General features: G+C 40.2%; 1 protein-coding gene across 3 annotated transcripts in view; it reads left to right on the top strand.

Moving 5' to 3' along the window:
- Nucleotides 1-18217, top strand: part of LOC138273992 (tenascin-X-like) — a 193138-nt gene extending 174921 nt beyond the window's left edge. For all 3 annotated transcript variants that reach the window (XM_069218927.1, XM_069218926.1, XM_069218925.1), the window contains 3 exons: nt 886-1143; nt 8437-8516; nt 15854-18217. In XM_069218927.1, the coding sequence (XP_069075028.1) occupies nt 886-1143; nt 8437-8516; nt 15854-15934 (419 nt within the window). In that variant the 3' untranslated portion in view covers nt 15935-18217. The remainder of the gene's footprint in view (nt 1-885; nt 1144-8436; nt 8517-15853) is intronic.
- Nucleotides 18218-20080: the final 1863 nt, after the last annotated feature.

Genomic DNA, 20080 nt, shown 5'->3' with positions numbered 1-20080 from the left:
CCAATGCTCTGTTATGGACTGTTGCCTGTGAACAGTATGGGTATCCAAATATGCAGGGCTGAAGTGAGCCATCTCATTACACTTCTTGCAGCCAGCTTCAGTGAGATTGCATTGTTGTTTGGCATAACTATTGTGGAAGAAGAACATGAAATGCAGCAGGCACAGATTTCCAATCTTCCCTCCAGGAATGGTGGAGACACTGTAATCTGTGCCTGCCGCGCCCCCTTGGATGCCTGCCACCTGCAATGCTATAGAGGCAGGACCATGCAGGAGGTGTTGGCTAGGTAAGTATTTATCATGATAAGGATTAACTAAAAGACTGAAAATATCTCATTCCAATTTTGTGCATTAGTTTTAGTGTGCCACTATTTTTACCTTGGCTATCTATACCTTGGCTAATCTCCCTCCCTCACAGTTCTACCATCAGAGCTAGACCTCCAGTTACATTAAACAAGGGAGTTTGGGTTTTTCCAATCAAATCGGGTGATTCAACTAACTCATATTTTTGGACTGAGATGTATGTACTCACTGTGCTATGGGCAGGACATAATGGATGTTGTTGTTGATTAGCAATGGGGCTTGGCAGCACTGAACGAATGGTAGAACATCCATTTCTGCACTCCTGTCCCATGGGAATGTCCAGGTTTCCTTCTTGGCATTTTACACTGGCACCGGCAGCTGTGAGAAACCTGCTTTACCCAAGCACTAACGGTACCTCTACAACCCCTATGGCTTCCTATAATGGGCTCTCCAAGTAGTCTCAGAAAGAAGAATATACCAGGCATTTCTGCCCCATTACTGAATACATTTCATTAGAAATTCTTAATCATTGCTTCATTGCTAGTCAATCCAAGTGAAATTGCTTCTGCATATTCTTTTTTTCAGTTCCAGATGTGGTGAAGAATCTAAGTGTCATCAATGTCACCATGAGCTCTGCATTTCTGAGTTGGTTGCCTCCTGCTGGAAACATGAGTTCTTATTTGATAGAAGTCAGAGGGGAGCCATCAAGCACTAGAGAGGTGCGCTCTGAGTCATTCCTTATTGAAGGCCTCAACCCAGGAAACTTGTATACCTTTTTGGTCTCAGTCCTAGTTACTGATAACCCTAACAAAGGAGAAAGTGTGGGCATTTCTAAAAACACAGGTAAGGAAAAATGATACATTTGTTTTACAGGTATTTTTTTCATGAAACTGTTTTTTAGGAAATGTCCTGAAACAGGTAAATTTCTTTTACAAAGAGTGTTCTTTGCTTGGAAACTATGCGGTTTATGGTTGTTGGTGGTGAGTACCTATATATAGTTGAAAAATCTATCAAATTATTAAGAGCCTAAAATACTTTTTGTATATGATGGATCCAAACATACAAAAAAATAGAACCTTGACTTTAGATACACTGTCCTTTTGAAGATATGCATCATGACAAAAGCATTGGTGATTGTTGCCAATTGCTCCAAGATAATCATCAGACAGGCACTCACAAATCCAAGTCAGATTTGTCGATACCAGGTAGTGAAATAGCATGATAATGTCAGCCCCCTTCTAACACAATCTCAAACCTTTATCTTTAATATGAGCACTCAGTGAGATTATGTTCTTAATATCCCTATTTTTAGCTGGAATAGATAATCCTCCAATGATCGAGTTGTGATCACTGAAGGCACTGGACTTCTTGTCCCATACATTTATCATTCCAGGAACAAACACTTAATCGATTATAATCCCACACTACCCAGTATAGTTGGATGTTGTGTGTGTAAGTCATCCACCAGTTCCACTAGTTCCTGCACATTACACACATCAAAATGTATTCCAAGTTCTTAAAGCACTGCCCCTGTTGTATCCATGTTGGTATAAGAATTATTTGAATGACTGGCTACATTCAAATCAATGAAAGTTTGGCAGTTACCAATTTTTGCATTAAAATTCCCTCCAAAAAATAAAAAAATTGCTGTCCAAGACAGGTACTCTGATATCTAAAGACCTGAATTGCAGAAAAAAGACAGGCTAGATTCTCAATGTTAGGGCTTTAAGTAGAGTCAGAAGGCCGCCCTTCACAGGGCTAGAAAGGGACAGACATACAAGCACTATGAAGCAGCAATAGCCACCTAAAAGTGTCATGAGCAAATACCATATCTCTTGCAGCATGATTGCATCAAATCTAGTGATAAAGTGAATCCAATCCCTATCTGTTATTTTGCTGGCAAGGCCGGAAATGTTCCATCTAGTATTATCTAAAGAATTATGGTGAGTGCTCCCCTGCCCTTACACTGTTATGCAGTAGGCAAAACATTGCGTAGGATGAAAATACATTTGGGGACACCAACATCATTGGTACAACAGGTTTTCTATTCAGGTCACTCAGTCAGTCCACCATGTTCAGATCAGCCAAGACTAGGAAGCGGTTCTCTACTGGAATAGGATAGGTAAATGACAGAGGATGCTCTAACGGTGCTCCAACATGCTGCTGATAAAAGGTGGACTGCAGATGATGGGCAATCAGTAACAACAGCTCAGATGGGGGAAAACTGAAGTAAGCTTCTAGCAAGGGAGGCCTGCTTAAAGTAATTACAATGTAGTCTCCCTTTTAGCCCTGGGTAAAAGAGCCAATCCAGGCTGTTCTCCTCATGAATTATCTGTTTGCATAATCACACTATTTTGGGGTTGATCTGCGGATTCTACAAGTGTTGAGGTCAATGTTGGAAAATTGATCATCATGGTCATTTAAGGACAGGTTTTGGTGAAAGATGTAGACTTGGTAGTAAAGGCAGTGGACGAGGCCATGTTTGAGCCAAATAGCAACGGACTAATCTTGTTTGAGACAATTGGCAATCACCATTTGCATAAACCATGTGTTCTTGCAAGGTGAGCCTAATATGCAAGGGGCTACCAGAAAGGCATGCCACAGGCCAGAAAGCCTCTGGTAAAGCACAGAAAATGTGACTTGGCTCAGAAACTAAACCGATAGCATGCCTGCTCAGACAACTGACAGTTAACTCAAAACATAGGTTCTATAAGAGTCACCCCCATAAGGAGTGCAAGAAACTGATATCTTGGTTAACATTAAACTGATTGAGTTTTCCATGGCCACTAACCATTGAAAGGGGCTCAAATTACTAGCAATGCATGCTTTCAATTTGCTAAGAAATATGATCTGCGTTAAATTGTTCTTGTTCAGTCTCAGACACATAATAAGGTGTTTCTTCAACAATGAGGAATGATTGGAGGTTGATAGAAGACCATGCCCTAATGTTTTTTTCCTTCTGGCCACATGTCCCAACTATTGAGGTGAGGGAGAATTCAGGTTCTCGGGCTTCAGGGAGCATTCAGTCCTCCTCTGCTCTCCTTTAGTATCCCGCACAGCTGGAGTGATGGCCGCACTTTATAGCGCTGCTGCAGGACAGGGCAAGGGCCTCCTCATTAATCTTCACTCCTTCCTGTAGATTTATGAGGCTTGCACTATCACTCCACTTTTCGTTGAGTTTAAAATGTTACATTTTAGTAGACATTTTTACTGTTTTCACCTATTACGTCAATTTAACCTTTATTTTTTCATAGAAAACATGGTGAGAAAAAGTAATAAAATATTATGAGGCCATAGAACATTTATTTTAAAATGTTTTAGTGCAATTCATAAAATGAAAGGTAGAAATTACACACAATCACTAATAAAATGAATGCATCAAAGAACAGTGTAACAATTGTAGAATGCAATTCAACAGTAAATATATCAAATATAGATCAAAAGAGTCTTAGGGCCTAATTACGAGTGTAGCGGTCCTAGGGCCGCCACCCTCACAGAGGCTGTCGGACTCCCGTGGTTGTGGCAGCCCTGCCAACCTACCGCCAGGATCGAAGATCCCAATGGGCTGACAGCGATGCAGGCTGGAATTTGCGCCACCCTGTTGATTACATCCTGGTTCACTGCCATGAAAAGGCTAGCGGAGAACATGTGCAAAGGGCAGAGCAGGGGTCCCCCTGCACAACACCCTTATAATGCGCACTGTCTTCTATGCAGACAGTGTGCATTATGAGGGTACAGGTGCCCCTGATGGGGGCAACATTGCCGCCGGCTCCAGTACGAAATAATTGTAATCATTTACAATTGACCCCACAAAGACAAAAAAGAGGTGACAATTGTTTTGATGACTGTCTGACTTCATTAAGCAAAATGGAGTCACTGATTGAGTTAAAGTAAAGAATGCCAAAACATTACTTTTACTGCTATTCCAAGCAGAAGTTGTATCCTTAAAGCTTTGGTTACAATTTAGTTACTAAGCAGCATTATTTACGCTTTGTGAATGTTTAATTTGTATCCGGATATGGCAGAATATGATGTTAAAATCTCAAAAACTGCTGAGCTAGAAGTCCGATCTGTTATATATATATATATATATATATATATATATATATATATATGTAGTACATCATCTGAATTTATTTTTGTGTCTTTATGTTTATTTAGGAAATCTATGAACATTTTCCAAGTAGACTTCTAAGAATAAAATAAAATGTAGCGAAGAGAGAGGGTGTCCCTGCCTAGCGCCATAATTTAGTGACAAATAACAATATTTTAGAGTAATCACAAAAATGGAAGTACTAGGGGCAGAGTAAAGAATAAATGATGTTTAAAAAAGTTCTAGAAGTATCCATAATATACCTGCCTTTGCCAAACCCAGATTGTTATATTCCAACTATGCATGGAATGTAATTATTAATGCATAGAACTACAATTTTTACAAACATTTTACAGTCTGTATTAATTACATATCCCTTGCAAGGTGAACCACAGAAACTAAATTAACCTGTGTTTAACTCTAGGTAGCTTGGCACAAAAAGCAGTCCGGCTTAACATAGAGGCAATGTGTTAAGTTTTTATGCAGTACACAAACAGCAATGTAGTGAAAAAACAACACAATAAAAATCCTCAACCAATTTAGAAAGAATAGAGACAATTTTAATAATGTATTTGACACCAAAACCATCAAAAATCATCAAAATCCAATTAAAGTAGAGTTATGAATTTGTAAAGTTTTATGATTCAAAATAGCGCTTAAAAACAAAAAGTGGCAACCAAAGACATTTGGTCAACTTTAGCACCACAACTAAGGTTCCAGGAGTGGGTGATGACCTCTTTAGTGTTCAGGACTCACTCAGGCTGGGTCCTGATGTAGGTTCAAGATAGTGGGAGCCTGCTATGTCCCTGTGGCTCTGAACAGGAGCCTAACAAAACTAGGCCTTGGAGTCACTTCTGGAGTCCTGGGTGCAGGTGAATGTGTAGGGCTCCACAGGGGGCTGGCCTCTGGTAGCAAACACTGGTGCTCTGCTCATAGAAGGTGGGAGACGTTTCCAGAAAGTTTCTTTGAAGTTCCAGGAGTTTCCTGCCTCCCCTGCCGTGGCTCCTAGCTGCTGCACTGACAATACAGGATTGGTTATGTCTCTTGTGTGGTGACAGAACACAGCCTATTCAGGTGCAAGTAGGGCTGTTCTTAGCTCCACAGGCCATCCAGGCAGTTTATGGCCCATTCAGGTTCTGCTAATCCCACTATTGTGTGACTATCTAGGAGGAATTCACAAAGTTCTGTCAGTTACACCCATGTGACCTAAGGCAGGCTGCAGGCCCAGAGGGCTATGGGCAGGAAAATGCCAAATTTCTAAAAGTGACATTTTCAAGCTTTTCATGATAAATTCAACTTTACCATTAAAGAGGGTTTATCAGTACAAGTTCATAGATACCGAAGATGATATAGCTGTCTCCTCTGGTTTAGGAATTACAGCTTATTAAATATAATAAGGAATTCCCAGTGTTATCCTCTGTGGGGTATAGGCCTCACAGCAGTGAAAAACAAATTTCAGAGTTTTTTCACTACTAGTAAAACTGAAACATAGATGTCCTACCTTTCAATTACACAGCACCCTGCCCTATGGGCTACCCAGTGCTTCCCTTAGGGGTGACATGTGTAATGAAAGGGGAGTTTAAGGCTTGGCAAGGGGTTTTAAATGCTAAGTCGACATGGAGGTGGGAGTTAAAATTATAGGCCTGGGGCATATTGTAAAGTGCTACTTAAGTGTGTGGCACAATAATTACTTCAGACCCACTGGCAGAATTTAATTTACATGCCCTGCATACATAGAGTACCACTCTACCAGGGACTTACATGTAATTCGAATATGCCAGTCAGGTATATGCCAATCAAGCCATGTTTTAGGAAAGAAGCACAGCATTGTAGCTCTGGTTAGCACTGGTAAAGTGCACAAAGTCCTAAGGCCAACAAGCAAAACTCCAGCCACAAGTAGGAACATGAAGCAAAAGGTTTGGGGGTGAGCCTGAGAGAGGGCCATTTCCAACAGAAAGAAAAAGAAAAGAAAGGGGACGGGAAGGGAAGCAGGTTCTAATACTGCATCCTAAAGTGACAGCAATAGAAAAGATGGTAAGACGTTGAGTTGCATCCTAAAGTGACAGCAATAGAAAAGATGGTAAGACGTTGAGTATATATTGACTAAATCATTGTAGTTAGAAAGAGAATAACACACAAATGTAAAGGAATGTTGAGACACAAGTTTGAAGATGAGTTCAAATCAAGAGCTGCATCCCCTTTGAATCAGATACTGGAAATAGAAAAGAAGATAAACCTATGAAGGGGAGAAGACAAAAATAGGAAGATGAAGACAAAAACATCTATGTAATAAAAAGAAGAAAGTAATGGCAATGTCTTCATGAATCAACATAAGGATAGACTAACCTCAGTAAGGGCCAGGAAAATGACAACAATGGAGAGACCACTTTTGTAAAATTCTGTGTCACCATGCACAGGTTTTTTTTCATACTTTTAACGGTACAAGACACATGGTGCTAGCTACCTAAAGTCTTTGCAATATGTTTAGGATATTTTATCTCCACACATCCCCCCGCGCAGCATGCCACCTCACAACTCCACTTGCATTCTTGGCTCCACTGGTTGCCATGAGTTAAATTGTTATTAAATGACACACTCCCACTGGAAGCCTGTCTCTAGTCAACTGCTTCTCAAGGTGTAATGAAGATGGCATCACCTTTGCATTGCCGAATGGGCCTTTCCAAGTGACTGCATGCAGATTCCAGTGCATCTGTTCCCACATGTATTACTGACCTCAAGCTGGTCCGATCAATGAATACCTACATCACCCCAAGAGGCCTTCTGATGTTAGGAGGGATACCATGGTAAAGTTATTATAATTCATTAGGAATTAGGTTCTGCTTTGGACAAATTAGTGCTGTCTAATAGAGTGGCAGGCGGGACCATAGGAGCATGCCTATGCAGTGCTTGGTGTTTCAATGAAATGAATGCAGAGGCCTGAGATGTTTCTCAGGAGCCCATTTCTAGTGCTCAAGACTGGCTGGGCGGCAGAACACCAAGGTTGCCTAGTTTCATGCCTCTTTCTTCAGCCACCCTACACTCCTTCACCCTTCATCTCATTCTTCCAGGTTCTTCTTCATCCCTGTGTTCTCTGTTTGTCACTGTGTTCCTATCTTTCTGTTCCTTATATGTTCTCCCTTTTCTCCATTTATCTCTTGTGTTCCGGGGAAAAGTTTAATAGTGAAAAATAAGTCCGGGACCTTCCAAAAATTGAGTGCTGGCACCCACTACCTGTAGCCACCTGCATGAAGCCCTGACTTTATAGTCTCTGACACATCCCACTGTTCCGTGGTGGCTGACAAGGACCTGTTACAACTTTAGCAATTCCACAGTAACAGAATTAGGAAATACTCCCGTGAGCATAAATATGGGCATAGTGTATTTAACCACTCTTTAGGCCATTTCTAACTTGTCTGTGCTGCACACTTTCACAAAGCTTTCCCTTGCTAAGTGCTAAAGGAGACACCATTCTGCAGATTAGACAATCTAATCCCCTCACCCATGATGGCTTAAAGTATCTATATTAGATGGAGAAAGCCTACATCTAATTCCTAGTCTTCAGGGGTATCACTTGGGCTCGTATACATCCTGGCACCAGCCTAGGGTGAAAAGGTTTGGCTTGTAGTCTGGAATAATACTGAAAGGATATTGAAAGGCCACAATATTATGACTAAAATATTGCAAGCAAAAAAATCATGAAGGTAAGTGCACCTGGAGATATAGATTTATTATTCTTACCTCAAGATACTTATATCATCAAGGCACAGCGATGCGGAGTCCGGTAAAGAAAACCTATGCATATCTGTGGATGTTTTATTCCTCAATTTTCTGGTCATGATATTGTGACACACTCGGTATTTGTTCTGCATTAATCTGGACCAGCAACAAAAGGTTGTTGTGTTGATGACAGCTGATCAGGCCATAGGGTAAAAAATATCTCCCACGATGTTCAAATCAGATGGACGTGTAAATGCATTTCCCCTTGTACTAATAAGTTTATGTTCGGGGAAGGATTTAATGCTGTGTGCTCTCTTTCTTTGCAGCTGGAGGACTCCTCTACCTATCTGTGCAAGTTACTACAACACTCACTGCAGGTGAAAGACAAGTGCGTTTACTGGAAAAGGTAAAATGCAAGGATCACTTCTTCTTGGGTGGAATGGGAAGGTGTTGATGAGAAGTGAAAGTTGTGCTGCTGTGAAGGACAAACAAGCATGAAAGATTGATGAAAAGCATGTTGTTATGTTTGTGAATACCAGACTCTAAACCTGGTAAACGACTGCTATGAGGTAGCAATAGAGTTATCTTCCACTGTTGTTGCACCATAAAGGAGTTCCAGGCTGCTCTGACTGGGCTGTCAGACTCTCAGAGATCCTGGCAGTTCACTGATGGTTCTCCTCTCCTACAGAGAGCAGAGCTTTGGGGGTGAAGCCAGGCTGAAGGCACAGAGGGGTGAGGGGGCTTCTTTCCTTACATTTGGGACAGGGGATAGAGGCCATGTATGTGCAGTCGCCCTATTACTCCTCTGCAGATCCATCACAGGTGAAAGCATGGACAGATAATGTTTCCTGCCATGCTCAACATCATATTAAGTATGATTGAAAAGTGAATAACAAGGATGTTATTCCGCTCTGGATTCTGAGTGGCATGAAAGACAACCTGACCTAGGCTTTAATTGTCTACTTAATGTCAGTTACAACACCATGCTGTAAAATATCCCCATTATTCACTGCTACCGATCTATAAGTCCATATACAATAAATATGTAAATCAGTTTTATTGGTGTGAATACTTAACAGAGGGCCCACGACCTCCATTAAAGGTCACTGTGACGTCACGTACACTACCAGACCTCGCCAGTCAATAGTGGTCTTGTGCCTATCCTCTATTCATAGAAATTAGAGTTGTTCTATAGCACAACATGATCTCCCTGAGATCTACAACACACACACACAGACACACACACGTGTTGCCCCCATTCAAAACTGAACCAAACCAAACCAAACCAAACTATAGCATGCAGATATCATCACGAGTATGGTACTAATGCCCTAAGAGACATTTCTTGATGATTACAATATCATTTGATAATCTGTCCACATATGTGGAAATACGAAGAAATACCAATAGGGAGCATGCTGGCCTCATGTTCAGCCATCCAGGAAGTCATTATTACCATGGAAAGCATGTCTAATGTTCAGTTCTATATCACAGTGTAATTCTAAAGCCACAGTAGGCGTGGACAATGTGATCTGTAAATATCCAAGACGTTAGTGATATTTACAACAATAACTCATATAGTACACTCTGACCATGTCGGATTTCAAACATGACAATAAATATTAATTTCATCAAAAGCGGAAGAGAAGATAGTGGAAGAGGGCAGATAAAACAACCATATCACAACACGCACTCATGTAATGGTATAAATTAGTCAAGGGAGAAACAATGCACAACGTGTGCACAATGTTAGCATGAATACTGCATAGATGCTGGGTCACCTAATGCACAAAAAAAGAAACATCTGCAACTTATTCCAAACTAATGTTTGTACTTGTACACCAAAGTGGAACCGTTTCGGTTGCCCACCTCAGCTTACAACAGCCTTCTTCAGGACCTTTTTGCACTTAGAAATAGTCAACAGTGTGCCCGAGTGTTTGCTACACTTTGATGTCTTACATGAGAAAGCTACACAGCCTCCAAACCTTCAAAATAATGGCAAGTTGTCAAGTAAGACAGCCTCGGATTGGGCCATTGAAAATAGTAGCCCTGACATTAGTCCAATGATTTCAGTTTTATCACCGGAGGCTAAAACTGGAGGTCCATGAAAGCATTTCCTGATGTCTGAGGGGTCTGGTGGGCATCCCCTAAGGGCCTGATTTAGAGTTTGGTGGATGGAGTAACAGCAGAAAGGGTGACAGAGGACTTTACGTCCACCACCCTGCCTGCCACATTTAGAGATGCTAGCTAGTCCCAGCTCTATACACTGACAGGAAAACCGTCATGAAGTTTCTGTCTATGTAGAAAAAGTTTGTCAGATGACTCCATGAAACCTGACTGCCGGCTGTCAAACTTTTGCAAACTTTTTTTTATTTTTCAAAAACGAACTCCCAAAGTGGGAGGTAGTTTTTGAAAAAAGAAATACTAATGACCCGCACACTATTGTCATTTTTATCATTCAAATTAAATTTTAGCATCAAAAAGAACAAAGACCAACCGTAGCTAACTAGTCTCACTAGATCAGGACGAAGTTAAGGTTTAAGGCCGGTCAGATTCGAGACCCAGGTAGGTCCCAGTGAAAGAGTTATCTTTGAACTTAGAAGTTTTTCAGGAAAAATTTGGTTGTTGATGAGTCATCTGCTGGGCAAGCTGCAAACTGAATCCAAGTTGAAGTTAGATTACAGTAGGTTGCTGAAGACCAGGGTCCCTATACTAAAAAAAACAATGGTTCACACTAGCATCAGTCCCAATAGAACAGTGACATGTCCATAGTAGTTTAAGGCAAAGACAAAGAAGAAACAGGCAGTTAATCAATACTGTATTTCAATTAATTTACTCATTGCATACTTTCATAATTTTAATGTTATTTTTAAGTGTTATAATAAAGATCCAGTGCTCACAGTTAAGTGAAGAGGGGTGCCTTGATAGGTGATGTAGGAGCAAGAAACAAATGTGCATCGCAAATAAAAAAGACATATGACTTCTTAGAGTTATTTTCTACAATATAAGAGCAGCCAATATAGGTATATTGTCGATGGTATTTCGACCTCTGGCAAGGTGAGGTCATCTTCAGTGGTTGCAAATCCAGTCTGCAGGGACAACCTTGAAGCCATGCTTTTTCTAGTCAGTTTAGTTGTGCCACAATATGTGCTGCAGTACACTAGTGACATTTAACTTACAGGCCCTGGGTACACTTGTTACCATTTATTAGGGACTTATATGTAAGTTAAATGGGCAAATCAGGTGTATACCAAATTTACATGTTTTTAGCAGTCAGAGCATATACACTGGGTACTAAACACGTGTCCTTGTGTGCAGAGTCCAAAAACCAGCAGAAGTGGCCACGAAAAAGAGGCATTTTCCTTCACCAGTCAGAAGTCTTAGGGCCTTATTATAAGTTTGGTCTGCATAATTTCCTCCATCAGAGTGACAGAGTAAAATATTCTTTGGGCCTGACAGAGTAACCGGACTCAAAATCTAAAGATGCCTGTCTGCCTAGCGGACATCTCTTTACATTTGCTGAAACCACTGTCCTGACAATGTGTTAAAAGTTTGAGCTGCATTAAAAGTTTGACATGACTGGATTATCCACCAACTATTATCATGTTTTTGTATTTTTAAAAACAAAATCCAAAAGCAGGATTTTGTTTTGAAAATACAAAAACTAATGCTCCCAACACCGTGGGAGTTGTCTCCCATGGTGTTGGGGTCATTTTGTAGTTTTAACTGCTCTTTAATTCCAGCTTTTAGCTTACAGTGACAGGCCTAAAAAATTGGCCATTGAATTACCCACTCTAAATCGGACAGGTGGTCGAATGGCCAAATCTCTGATGGCTCTTAATTTGTTGGGCTAAGAGAGTAGTATGCCAGGTAGCCTCTGTCACTGATATACTTAAGGTCTGCCTGTGTCTATCAGGAGGGTGGACCTTTAGTTTGGAGGGGAGGATACTCGGTCGCTGTTGCGATGGAGTAACTTCTCCGTCAAACTCTGAATCAGCCAATTAGAATGTTGGCATTAAAGGAGCCATCTAATGAACTGATATCAAAATACATCTCAAAACCTGTACAGATATCTTGAAACACAGCAACATGCTTGAATATCTATTTTGCATCATTGTTAAAGATGCAGGACTGCATAAAGAGAACAGTTTTTTTTCTCTGTTCTTGATGGCTGTTTTACCTTTTGCTATTTTACCTGCAGTTTAAGTGTTCCTAACTTGAGGGATTGTGGCGCAGGAGCATGAAGTAAGTGGAGCAGTGAGATTGTGGCTGCAATCACATGCTGCATTTTGCACTACAAAGGTGGATGAGTGACAGTCACAGCACTACATCTTCAATTTGAATATTTTGGAACAGCATATTTTGCCCATGCAGTTTAGCTCATTCTTTTGACCACCGTGGGAATGACAGATCATTCAATGCTTAGTTTGTTAAAGAAAATAAGTTCCAGGTCCATAGTGAGAGCCACTGCAACTTGCATCACCCACTTCCCAAATCAGGACTGTCAATTGACAGTTCCAAAAATACCTATTAACCCTTGCTGTACAACAAGTGTGACCATTCCATGTCAACCAAAGCTGTCAAGATGGACTAGAAGAGCAGGTATTATTATTTTTAATATATACTGAATTGTTACAAACTGTTGCTGGTGTGCATTTGCACAAATTAGTCAGACAGTGTCACCATGTGCTGGGATGTGAGAAAGAGGTGCCTGTGGAGATCACTGCCAAACACTGGAACAACGTAAGCACTGGCATTAGGTGCCTGGTTTCAAGACACATTACGTGTTGTTTCTTCACAAGCTCCATCCATCCTTTCCACAGGTCAATCATGAGAGTGGGGGATGTAGAGGTAGCTGCTTCGATGGCTGCTTGCTATGTAGTTGTTTTTAAAAAAAATTATACTCACAAGGGCAGAAGATGTGCGTTTTCCCCTAAGTAACAAAAAACACTTTTGAAAAGGCAGTTCAGAAAATAAATGCTGTTGGACATGGTTCTCTCTGCAGGCTCATCCATGAACTAATTCACCCTCCTACTTTTTCTGAATTCATTTTTGTTGGCCTTAGGGCTTGTGCTCCACCGTAAAACATGATGAAATTGGCTTACATCTGATTGACATATCTGATTTAGTTATAATTCCCTAGTATAGGGGTATACCATTTACCCAGGGCCCTGTAAATTTAATACGACTAGTGGGCCTGCAGCACTTATTGTACCAACCACTTAAGTAGCTCCTTGAAACATTTCCCTGGTCTGCAGCCTGAATATAGTTTTAAACTACTATTTTGACTTGACCCCTTGCTAAGCCTTTAACTCTCCTTCTATTGCATATAAGCAACCCTTAAGGTAGTCCCTAGGTAGCCCATAGGGCACGGTACACTGTAAATAAAAGCTTGGAAATGCACTAAGTTTTCCATGTTCCGATAGTGAAAAAGTCTACATTATTTTTTCACTACTGTGAGACCTACCTCTTTCATGGGATAACATTGGGTTACCTTATTACATCTTGTTTGAGAGCACGTAATCATTTAATGTTTGTTGTCTGACAAATTGTAATTAAACATTCTCTTTAATGGTAAAGTCGGATTTTAAGTTACAGTTTTGAAAATGCCTCTTTTAGAAAGTTGGAATTTTCTTACCTTAACTACTTGGCGCATGCAGCCTGTTCCTGGGTCACATGACTGAGTGTAGTTGGCATTTGGACTTTATTTATTCTTCTCTGACAGCCAAACCACAGAGGTATTAGATGTGCCTGGATGTGCCATCAGCAGGCAGGATGGGGGTGGAGCTGATTACAGCCCTCACTTGCAACTGAATGCCTTCACACAAAAGTCTTGTCACCTCTGCGTTGTTCATGCAGCCAGCTTGGAGCAGGGGTGTTAGGAAACTTCAATCAATTCACAGGGCAGTCTTTAGATATTTCTCCTTCTAAGGTATAAAAATAGGCCCCTCAGACCCAATCTTCAATTCACTATCTGGACCTGCGTAGGAACTCTCAGAGGACTGCCTGTTGCTGTGGCCTGCTGTGGCCTGCTGTGACCTCCACAAGGCACTTTGCTGCATCTGGAAATACTGCATTGCTGCCGGGAGCCTGCCTTAAATCCCCAGAGGTCTGGCGTGCTGCCTGAGCCCTCTTTCTGCTGTTAAACCCAGGACTGTCAGAGGGGCTCGAAGGGGAAGTTGGATGGCCTCGTGATCAGAGCCTCAGGGACAGAAAAGGCTCCACCCATCTTGAGCTCCACACCTAGACCTAGCCTGAGTGAATCCTTAACACCCTCAAGTGGTGCCTCTCCAGTCCTGGACCCTTGGTGGGGATGCTATAGGTGTTCAGATAGCCACAATCCAAAAATTGGGACTTAAAACATTTTTGGCTAAAAACTGCCCCGAGAACTGAGCAAACCAGGACCAACCTGCTCATCTATCCACCTAAGGTGCAACGCGGTCAGTCTGACTTTGCAGCACCTCCCGCTACATTCTTCTTCACAGCAGTAAATCCTGTTCAGCAGTCTTTCACGAAAGGGGTGTCCTGCCTTGTGAAACTATCAGCTGCTACTGCCTCCAGCCACATCCCACTGAAGATTTTGACTTTCAAAAAAGAGGCTAAATCAGAACATAGAAATCTTCACCCTGAGTTCATCCAGCCACTCCCTAATGACAACGCTCCCTCCTCGGACACTGCCTGAACTTGACCTTCTCAGAACATTTTCTTCAAAATTTCTTTTAAGCCTGAAAGTCCGCTCTGACCGGGCCCCATCCAGTCTTTGTATCCGACCCGCCCTCCATCTCGGTCGGCCATATTTTTTAACTTTGACGCTCGTCTCACATGACTAGATGTCAACAGTTGGCGCTTTGATCTTTGAGCTGCTAGTTTTTTTAGTTTAAAACTTGAAAATTCATAACCCCGGTTCTACTGATTGGATTTGTGTTATTTTTATGTCAAATAAATTATTCACATTTACTCTAGTTTTCTAAATTGGTGTGTGTTGTTTCTTGTGTTGTGTTCTTACTTTATTACTGTTTGTGTGCTGCATAAATACTTTACATATTGCCTCTAAGTCAAGCCTGCCTGCATTTGTTACAAGCTACCAGAGCGTTGAGTACAGGTTCATTTAGGGACTTTTGTAGTTCACCCCCTGACAGGGATAGTGGCTGTTGCTTTAGGAGGGTTAGCACCCCATTCAACTAATGACCCAATTTCTTGCAAATATCCATTTTAAGTATTATAGACTACCATATAAATAGTGGATGTTCATAGGTCGCATACTTACATGACAGTTTTGTATGCCTGTGTTTGTCGCAGTTTGTCAATAAAATAAAGTGAAAACATTAGTGTTTGACTGCAACACAGGGCCGTTGGCAGTGCTTAACAGGGGAATGTTGGATTGGCTGTCCTGTGCTTGTGTTTTCGCTTGTGGGGTATAATGTTTGTTGTGGATGGCTCTGTTGCATTCCTCACACAGGTCAGCACTGAGAGTTAAGGCCTCTGTGTCTGCATGTGGTCAAAGGGTTTTTAGGGTTAGATTAATGCTAATAATCTTGTTGATCACAACAGTGGCTGGCCTTTAAATGCTGTTTTGTGCCCAATTCTCTTGCACTTTGTGCCTAAGGATGACACAATTAACAGCTGTCTGCACCAGGAAACTTCACTTAAAAATTTTAAGAATGAACTTCTTCTCCTTTTTGGATAAAATTGTTATGCTGTAAACAGCTAAGTTATAACCACTGTTATTTCTTTGTCTTTTAGTTAAAGCAACGCATAGAAGGACGTTTTCCTGGGCTTCCTTTTAACTTAAAATGGCTCCAGGAAAAAAATAAAAATAGCTGAAGATAATGTCCTGCAGAATCTCAAGAAAAGAGTGGACATCAATACAATATTTGGGACATGGAGGAATTCTTGCACTGCACCAACCTGAAATATGAGGATACTCTGAAAGAAAGCCTAATGTCTTTCTAACAGGAGCTCGTACAAAAAGGCAGATTAGAACTGGATTAGAACCGGTGCCTTAACAAGATGCATCTCAGTCAAATTTTGCACAAACTGTTGACTTTTTTCACTGTTGATCCTTTCCACCACTAGTACATATTTTTTTCTAAGAGAGGAACCAATGGGATTCAGCTAAGGGTACATTACATTCTTCACATAAATTTATCTTGAAATGGTGTGTTTCTTTAATGCTGCAAACTGTGTAATTGAATTCACAATCCTAACGGTGTTTTAGTTCCCACAAGAAGTAAACTTTTAGCACAAAGGCCATCAATTTCAATTCGCCTGGATAATAAGGAACTTTTGCTCAAATATACCAGATTTTATATACATTCGTAGAACCTACCAACCAGCATCTAAAAGTTATCTAATAGTCCTCTCAGTAAATTAACAGCTGCACTGGACTTTTGTCCCACATACTTCTCCCAAGGTCCTCATGATATATTGAACAGACAAAATATCTTGAGGCTGTTACAAACATGATGAACTTGCTAATATCAATTCTAAGCAGTTGGTTAGTGTGAAGTTCTTTGAAACCTACAAAGGAAGGAAAATTACACACGCCCTATGGTCATCAGATACATGGCTATTTCATATCATGGCCAGGAAAGAAGATTTGCCAGAATGGGTGATGATGGTAAAACTAGTAAAGAGATTAAAATATCCCTATATCTTAGGACAACTACATCAAAGAAACAGAGCTTGTTCACAACCTGTGTCTGGTTCCTTCAAACTTTTTGATAGCCCTTACTATCTCTCATCTAATGAATTAGACAATTTAAAAATCAAACTCTCTAACTATTCTGTACATAATGGCTAGGTTGTGTCCGCCTTCTTGCCTGGCAACAAAGAATCATAAATTGAATCAATATTTGGCACTAACCAACAGGATTCCGGATAACTTTGCTCCAAGACCAAGTCTTGGTAACAGCGAATTATGGAACTGTTCTTGAAATATTGCAGACTTAACTAAAACAGAGTAACAGCTTTAGTCAATACTCATTCCTAGACAAACATAACATTAACAAGAGGTTTCAGTGCTAATCCTTTAATGAAATAGAAGATTTTTATTTGGTTCCTATTTCACTACATAAATCTTCAAATTGAAAAGCTGTAGATAGAATCATAAACTGTTTTACAAACATCATCCTAAAGAGAAATTCACTAGTGACCACCTATATGACTTCTAGAAAACAATCTATGATAGATTACAATTTTATTCATGTTACTGACTTTGGAATAGTTTCTTTTGTTTCTTCCACTTTAACATGCACCCAGCATCCACAGTGATCATAAGCTGTTACCATTTAACAATTTAAATAAAGACATAGAATGAATTTAAGAAAGCGTCTCCCTACTTCATCGTCTACACATAGAGACACTGAGATGTTGCATTCAAATGGGGATGCTCTAAAACTGGGCCAAGTAAAATGTCTCATCCTGCATATGCCGGCAACTTGGTAATCTTTTCAACAACTAAAAATGTGATAGCTTCACATCAAAGCAAATACTTGAAACCATCTAATACAAAAATACTTCTCTAGTTCAGCTGGGAATAAAGAAAACCCTATACCATCATATTTCACAAAAACCATAAATGAACAGATGCTACCAGACTTTTTTACCCTTGTTAAGATGGAAAGGAAAGCTTGCAAGAAGCTAATAAAAGTTACCATAAATACTAATCAATCCAAATCAGACATTGCAAAGCTCTTAAATTGAAAAGCTCTCACTACATATTGTTCTTATATACCACTCGAAAGCAGCCATATATTGACATTAACTGAAATACTTTCTTAGATTTTGCTTACTGTATATACATCTTCTCTAATTTGAACGATCTTGGTAAAAGTATGCTGACAAAAACTTTTTATGCCATTTGTGTTTTCTTATAACAAGACTATTGACATTTATTGACATTTATTCTACCTTACATGGAACATACAATCGATAAGTCAAACCAATTTTAATAATAATAAAAGAAATAGAACGAAAAATGTCTGTTCGGCCTTGTGCTTCGGAAAAAATAATTGGTTGTCTCATGAAATGTAAGTCCATTGAAGTTTATCTTTCAAAATCATATGTGGTTCCTGAACAAATATGATTAAAAACATATGAAATACAGATCTCCTTTGATGCTGCACTAAGTTACAATTTGCTAATTCCATCCTATTTTGTCTTATTACTCATGAATTTCACTATTCATAACGATTGAGATGCAAGAAATAGTTTCCACTCTTACATTTGGTGTGAAAATATACAGAAATATAGATGTATATCTGTTAGGAATTTATTTGTTGTACACATGGGGTTCCAAGCGAAATCAAACAGACACACAAAGCTCAAGTTGTTGATGATATTATGTAGAACTCGAGGTGGAAAAAATACTTAATGTTATTGATAGCTATGCAAATATTAAGAGTCTTTTCATTCTTTTGAGAGTACAACAGAAGAAAGTGTTCTCAAAGTAGACACTTCTTCCCTTGATCTAACCAGCCACAGCATCCAGAAATATAATTTTGAATTTTATTGGGCCAACAGTCCACTTTCCTTGTGCATGGAGAGAGGGGTCAGGTGGAAAACATGCACAGCAAGGCATCACCTCCTTCCTCTACTCAGTCCCTTCCTTTACTCAAAGACTGTGCCTGTGTGGTTTTGAATTCCCTGTCATCACAGGTTGGCAGATAGCAATGGGTGGTGGAGAAGATGGCAGAGTGCCATCCAAATTGTCCTACCTCTCTCGGGTCTGTGGGGACCCGATAGAGGTGAAGGAGTGTAGGTGTGATGAGCAGCTGCAATTGTGCAGCTTAGCTATGCTCTCAGGAGACCAGGGCATGCAAGGGGACCACTGGGAAAGTAATCGCTTTGCCTGGTGACGTCAAAGCGTTGGAAAACACTGTTTATTCCATCCTGTGGATAAGCAGCAGTGAATAACCAAAATACAATCCAATATTTACACTTCTAGATTTCGTTACTTTTAGCCCTTTTCTTTGTGCAACTTTTGGGAACCATAAAGCACTATCAGATGAACCAAATTTCTCAACTGAGCCTGGTCAACAAAACATAATATTCAATAAATGTGAAGAACATTACACTCCACAGGAAAGACAGAGGGCCTGATAGCGACCTTGGGGGATGGGATTACAAACGTGATGGATATCCTGCCCACCACATTACAAGTTCTATTATATCCTATGGAACTTCTAATACAGCGGACAGGATATCCGTCATGTTTGTGGAGGAGTAATCCCCTCCACCAAGGTCCCAATCAGGCTCAGAGTCTGATTAAGTTTTCTAACCATGAAAGTTTATTAATGGTTAAAGTGTTAGAAAAGGCAATATTCAGATTAGTAGCACTAAATGATCGAAATGTGTAGGCCCGATCAATATGCATTTCAAATTAAATCAAAATCTCATACATCAATGGACAAACCAGCATGGAGGTGCAAAGGAAAGACAAAGGGAAGTCAGTTCTTTCATTAGAGGAGGTACTCTAAAATATCCTACTCAGCTCTAAACTAAACTGCATCAAAACACACTTTGAACTATATTCTCATATTTCACTCACTTAAATCACACAATTCTAACATTCTACACACCTGCATGCAGTCCTCGTGAGACTACTGAGTTGGGTTAAAGCAGATGATATAATTATATGCTGGCTAGGATCTCAGGACTCGTCACCATACAGTCTTCTCTTTGCGTCCTTCAAACTTATACTATCTACAACAAGATAAGGTACAGAGACCCGCAAGTACTCAGGTGTCTTTAGGCATGTGCTACTCATTAAAATAATCCATGATTATCCCAAAGAAAAGAAAACATTTCTTCACATGGGAAAGAAGGCAACAGAACATTGCATTCAATAATTAGAGCTCCAGCTTCACCTACAAAAAAGTGTTCGTGTGCCACAACAAACTGTAATAGCAATTCTAAAATTCAGACTTATATTAGCTATGGTCAATCTAAATGAAAATGAACATAACT

Source organism: Pleurodeles waltl, unplaced genomic scaffold (assembly GCF_031143425.1).
Source record: "Pleurodeles waltl isolate 20211129_DDA unplaced genomic scaffold, aPleWal1.hap1.20221129 scaffold_135, whole genome shotgun sequence".
In the NCBI taxonomy this organism is placed as follows: domain Eukaryota; kingdom Metazoa; phylum Chordata; class Amphibia; order Caudata; family Salamandridae; genus Pleurodeles; species Pleurodeles waltl.
The sequence above is the reverse complement of the archived record's forward strand: the minus strand, read 5'-3'. Positions and strand labels throughout refer to the sequence as shown.